The sequence below is a fragment of the Physeter macrocephalus genome, chromosome 4 (genome assembly GCF_002837175.3).
Source record: "Physeter macrocephalus isolate SW-GA chromosome 4, ASM283717v5, whole genome shotgun sequence".
NCBI lineage: Eukaryota > Metazoa > Chordata > Mammalia > Artiodactyla > Physeteridae > Physeter > Physeter macrocephalus.
The window spans coordinates 4,166,463-4,172,658 of NC_041217.1; the positions used below are offsets into that span (position 1 = coordinate 4,166,463).

Here is a 6,196-nt window from a genome sequence, read left to right on the forward strand (position 1 = left end):
GGGATCTTCCCGGACCGGGGCACGAACCCGTGTCCCCTGCATCGGCAGGCGGACTCTCAACCACTGCGCCACCAGGGAAGCCCGAGGATGACACTTTTTGCTTCTATTTACCACATTTATATAGTGAAGTATGGGAACAAATTACACATTATTTTAAAAAGAGTATAAACAAGAACCATCAAAAGCTGCCAGTCATTTCCTAAAGAGTCTTTGTGCAGAAGTTTCAACACAGAAGTGGATCTCAGGGCCTACTAACTGCCCTTGGAAAAAAAAAAGTCAACTTTAGGCAACCTCCAAGGTTTTCTTCTCTGCTCCCCTGGTTCAGGCCAGACCAAATAACACTAGTCATGTCAAGTGCTGGCCACCCGCAGTGTATTCAACAGGCTATTTTTCTATCTTTTCTAAATCTTTATCACAGAATTCACTTGCTCTTTCAAGATGATACAAATATAAACATGCTACCCTTAAACGTATGTAGTGTGTGTCAGAAAGCGTTAAAGGAGGTGGTAAGTTTTGATACTGGTGCGAACAAGCAATTGTCAAATCCCCAAAAACCAGAAGAAAACACAGCTCCAGATTGTCTAGTAAAAATGTAAACGCGTATTTATACTTTCCTTTGCAACTCTGCTCCGACAGGTGGAAAGGACGAAAGGATGACAGCAAAAATTAAAATAAATTAAAAATAAGTTCATGTTTGATGTTTTCGTTATTGAAATCATTGGATGGCAGTGTTTAACTGATACTGCAGATAAACACACACATATTTCCCTGTGACTTCTCAGCTCCTCTACCTCCTCTATCAATGCCTTACACCACTCCCCCAACCCCAAACACACGCGCACACACACACACAGAGGACAGTGATGACGGGCCCTAGACTGCGACCGGAGTTAGCTCGGACACCGATCAGAAAGGAGTCGCGCTCATACTCACGATTGATCCACGTTAACTCTTTGCCCGGAATAGGAAACTGTGGCCAGTTTTCAAGCGAAAAGTTCTGAGCGGTAAGCTTGCACGCCGTCAGACGCCCGAGGTAGGACTGCGCCGACCTCCGGCAATCCCTCTCCAGCCCCGGGACGCGCAGGCGCACCTATCACCGGACGGCCGGGGAGGGCGGGGCTTCGGGAGGCGGGGCTTCTGGGGCGGGGCTCCCGCGGGGGGCGGGGCGAGGTGTCTGGGGAGGAGGGGCCTCACTGCGCAAGCGCATGGTCCCTGGGGCTGCGGTCCGGGCGGGGAGGGGAGGGGCGGAGCAACCGGGAGCCCGTGAGGGACGGAACGGGGCGGGGCTTCACTGCGCAGGCGGCGGCGTGAAACTCCGAGATCCTCCGCTCCGCCGCTGTTAACTCTTTGCTCGCCGGACGACTCGCTGCTCCCTCCGGCCTGCTCTGCGAGTCGGGCCCAGAGCTGCCGCGGTCTCCCTGCGAAGCGGAGAAGAGGGTGAAGGTGAGGAGCCGTCGGAACCTTTCTCCAACTCGGGGCGGTTCTGGCGGCGGGGCGGCGGACGGCTGCCTTCCGTGCGCAGAGCCCGCGGACGCCGGGACCCGCCAGGCCGCCATGGCTGCCGCCTGTGGGAGGCGGGGCGCTGGGGCCACGGGGCGGCCCGTACTGCTCCCGCCGAGCCAGGCCGGTCCCAGACCCGCCACCCCGGACCCCGCCCTCCGACCCTCGACCCCAGACCCGCCCTCCGGTCCTGGACCCCGACCCCCACCTCTTGACCTCGATCCTCCGGACTCTGACTCCCTCTTGGACCCAGGGCCCCAGCCTCCGGACTCGGATCCCGCCCTCCGACCCCCGACCCCTCCCTCTGGACCTGGATCCCATCTTCCGACCCCCGACCCGGACCCCGCCCTCCGATCCCTGCCCTCGGACCTGGACCCCGACCCAGCCCCGGCTCTCCGGCTCCGGACCTTGACCCCTGACCCCGGATCCCGCCCTCTGGTCCTGGACCTGGCCCTCCGAGCCCAGACCCCCGACCCCGCCCTCTCCCTCCGGACCCGGACCCAGCCCTTCCGCAGCACCACCGGCCCTGCCCGGCAGATAAAGTGGACTTTAGACAGCTGAGGAGGCTCCCACAAGATGCGGGGACGGGAAAAACGTGCCTTTTCCAGTCTCTGGACTTTCATTCTAGGTGTTCCATTGGTCTTCTGAGGTGACACGTGGACCTTTTTTCTCGTGTCAAACTAGTCTTGGGATCTTTCAGCATAATCGCTACAACTAAGATGCCAGAAAGTGATCAAAATACCCCAGGTTTGTTCATAACCCGCTTGGGCTCGTCCAGAAAAGGCTGAGTATCTACAGGTGATGTGTGCTTGGAGGGCAGCTGGAAGGGGAGCCCTCAAGGCCTGGTTCTTTGGCCCAGACTAAAATGAGGACCTAAAGGAAGAACGGGCCGTGGTTTCATGTTGCAAAGTATTTGCAAAATCCAAACTAAAATTATATTTCCTGTCCGAAAGATGAGAGAAAGTTATCCTGCTACCCTCCACAAAATTAAATTTGAGAAAATTAGCACAAGCCCTGGAGGTAACTTCAGGAGTTAGAATTAAATTAACACCACTCCTGACTCCCACCCTCAGCCTGTGTTTCAGGCTTGAAGAGTAGCCGTTTTGTAAGTGTTCTTCACTTTTTGAGAAAATGAGGGCAGGAATTGATCCCTGAGGACAAGAGTAGATTGTTGAGTGGTACAGGAGAAGGATGACCCTGGACCATCACCACCCCTTTTTTGGCATCTGCATTTACCTATAATCATATCTGGATTCTATTGGTAGGTGCTGATTGAAACGACCCTATTGGTCTGTTATAGTGAATCTCATAGTGAATTAATAAATCAGAATCTAGTTTTGCAGACCAATTTCCTTTGTGTTGGAATAATAAATTAGTTATCAGGCTCTGGAGACTGCTTAGTGATCTGAGAAGAGTTCAAAACGTGGGAGCCTGAGGAGGGACCCTCAGTAAAGCTATGGAAAGAGCAACTGTGGTTAGAAAAAGGAATTCACCATAAATCAGTTGTGTGTGTTTGCTTTTTGTGTTTTTTTGTCAAACCAAATTTTCAAATAAAGGAAGTAAGTCTGGAAGTTCCAGTTGATTACAGTGTTTTTAAAATTGAGGATGAGGATCTATTGATAGTTCATGACATTAATTCAAAGGGTGGAGACCAAATTTTATAGACATGAAAGAGACTAGACCAAGTTCAAATAGAAAATAAATAGTCATCTAGGAAGAGTAAACACTAGTTTGTGCAGCTTTTGCTTTGGTGGATGAGGGGCAGGTGTGAATATAAAGGGGTAGGAGCGAGGGAGATCTTTGTGATAATAGAATAGTTCTGTGTTCTGGTCATGTCAGAAGTCTACACATGTGTTTAGAGGTAGAACTAGAGTACTTTGTTCCAGTGTCACATTCCTGGCTTTGATTTGTGTTACAAGTGTATAAGATGTAACCAGTGGGGGAAACTGGGTGAAGGGAACCTGCTGTACATCTTTGCAACTTCTTGTGAATCTAATTATTTTAAAATTTAAAAACAGTACTTGGAAAAAGAGATGTTAAAAAAAAATAGCTTTCAGATTACCCGGTAAAGCAGATCATGAATTAACCAGAACCTTTCGTTATCTCCTCCATCCCCAAGTTTAAAAATCATCCATTAGTTAATAAGGCCTTTGGGCATTTAGGCTCAGAAAGCTGTTTTGTGGGACTTCCCTGGTGGTCCAGTGGTTAAGACTTCCGCTCCCAATGCAGGGAACCTGGGTTCAATCCCTGGTCAGGGGACTAGATCCCTAAAAATCCTGCATGCTGCAATGAAGATCCTGCGTGCCGCAACTAAGACCTGGCGCAGCCAAATTAATAAATAAATAAACATTTAAAAAAAAGAAAGCTGTTTTGTACTATTCACGTTACATGTGTGTGCATTCTTATATATCTTTAAACATAATCTGAGCTGGAAATCTGTATAGTTAAGAGTTGATAAAGTATTTTAGTACAAATCGTTTCCAAACAGATTTGATAATTAGAGTGTCATTTAGACTTTGAATAGATTATCTGCCCGTTTCAGTTTTCATCTGATCTTCACACTTGGGAGTCAGTGTCATGGCACGTCAAGTAACTCATTCACTGCATCTCTTGTTTGAAAGAGCCTCCTTGGATCTTGACCCTTACCTTATTCTAGTGTGTGCTCATTTCTTCTCCGACTGTCTGCGTTCACAGTAGACACACCTGTATGAAAATGGGGGCACAATGTTCCACCTTAGAATGGTAAATGTAGTTCCCACTTTATGAAGGATTTACACCCAGGTTTGCTTCAGAAAGAGTTCTGTGCCACATCTCTGCATGTTACATGATATGGCATATATTTTATACCCCTTCCTATCATCTGTGATGCTTGTGTTAATACTGAACATGTTTGTTATTTGGAGCAGGAAGAAGGAGGTTCAGAGAAATGTGTTTCCCTAGGCTTCCCTAGGCATTGATTTTTAAATAGTTACATTAGGCCTCTCTATGTTGTAGGCTGTGGATCACACAGCTTTGTCTGGTTACAGTGAAAGGGATGGGCTCCCATCACCGTGAGGCAGGACTTGATCGAGGCTCAGTGCCACGGCCAGGGCTCAGGCTCCTTTCCCAGCTCTGCCTTCTCATTGCTCGTGGTCTTTTCAGGCAGGTGCTTTTCTCGTGGGTGAAGGATGGCTGCAAACAGCTTTCTCATCCTTGTCCAGCTGAAAAGAGAGCCTTGTTATGAAGCTTCTGGACGAGAAGAAGCCTTTTTGCCCCTAGAAGTTCTAACAGCCGTCTCTTCATCATGTGTCCGTTCCTGAACCGATCTTCATGAGTATAGATTGTGCCGAAGGCAGTTGGGGCCTGTCTCGGGAGCTGCCTTGTGAACCCCCCAGACCCAGGCCTGAGAACGGCCTGTATTGATGCTGGGGGCACAATTAACAAATGCCCACTGCAGTGTGACTTGCAAAGGCAAAATAAATTCCTGCAGCCCACCCAGTCCATTTAGCATTTAGTATTAATTGCTTATTGTATAAAACATTTTTCATTGTTCCTCTGGTTCCCCTCTAGATGTCCTTCCTTTGATCTCCCACAATTATTTGTTGCATTTTAGCTTTTTATATGTAGTAATTTAATTATCTCACCAGATTGTAAACAATATGGTAGGGCAGCAGGCCCCAACCTTTTTGGTACCAGGGACCTGTTTTGTGGAAGACAGTTTTTCCATGGATGGGGTGGGGTGCTGGTGCAGGATGGTTTGGGGATGCTTCAAGCGCATTACATTTATGGTGCACTTTATTTCTATTATTATTACATTGTAATATATAATGAAATAATTAGACAACTCACCGTCATGCTGACAGGAGGCGGGGCTCAGGCAGTAATTTGAGCGCTGGGAGCAGCTGTAAACACAGATGGAGCTTCACTTGCTGGCCCACCGCTACCTCCTGCTGTGCGGTCAGTTCCTGACAGGCTGTGGGCCAGTTCCTGACAGGCTGTGGGCCAGTAGCGGTCTGTGGCCCCGGGGCTTGGGGGCCCCTGGGGTAGGGAATATGCTATTTTCATCTTTGTATCTCCACAACCCCACCTGTACTTTTTTACCGATTACTATGACACTTAATGAATAAAGGCTTTTCAAATGGGCAAGTCCGTGGTTGTTCATTCTGAAATATATAATCCTTAGCTAGTGGATAAACATTACATATGAAATTCTAAAATTAACATTCTTTACATAATGATGCAAATTTGAAAATATTTACTGTGGATTAATAATTGCAAATAAATACTTTAAAAACTGGGTGATAAAGATACTAACTCTGAGGTCTTATTAAATTGTATTTATTAAATAGCATTGGGCCATTTTACTGACAATCAGGACATATGTACACATTATCAAATTGTCTGATGTAAGCCCCCAAAAGCTGCCTCTGATTAATTTTAAATGTTATCTGTGTTATCTTTTAACGAATTATGAATGTACTGCACTGTTAGTGGGCAAATGGGTGCCGGGGTCACAGAGCACAGACGTCTTGCCCGGGCACTGCCTGTTTTGCGCAGTTGTTTTTGGACACTGATTTATGTATTTGATGTCTTTCAAATAGCCGGATGGTGAGTTATGACATGTCATGCTCCACGTAGAGCGCATTTCACTCTCAATTCTTATGATTGAGAGCAAATGTTACACGCCCCTAAGGTCGCCCATAGGGAATCTTCGTTT

The 6,196-nt window shown here is 47.7% G+C and overlaps 1 protein-coding gene across 2 annotated transcripts in view; it reads right to left on the reverse strand.

The window, feature by feature from the left end:
• The window catches only part of C4H1orf53 (chromosome 4 C1orf53 homolog), a 5,654-nt gene extending 3,525 nt beyond the window's left edge, over nt 1-2,129 (reverse strand). Inside the window, exon 1 of one of the 2 annotated variants that reach the window (XR_448276.4) lies at nt 934-2,129. Coding sequence is in view for 1 of the 2 variants with exons in the window: in XM_007115265.4 (XP_007115327.3) it covers nt 1,293-2,123 (831 nt within the window). In the remaining variant the exon portion in view is untranslated. The remainder of the gene's footprint in view (nt 1-933) is intronic. The other variant, XM_007115265.4, reaches the window with a different exon arrangement.
• Nucleotides 2,130-6,196: the final 4,067 nt, after the last annotated feature.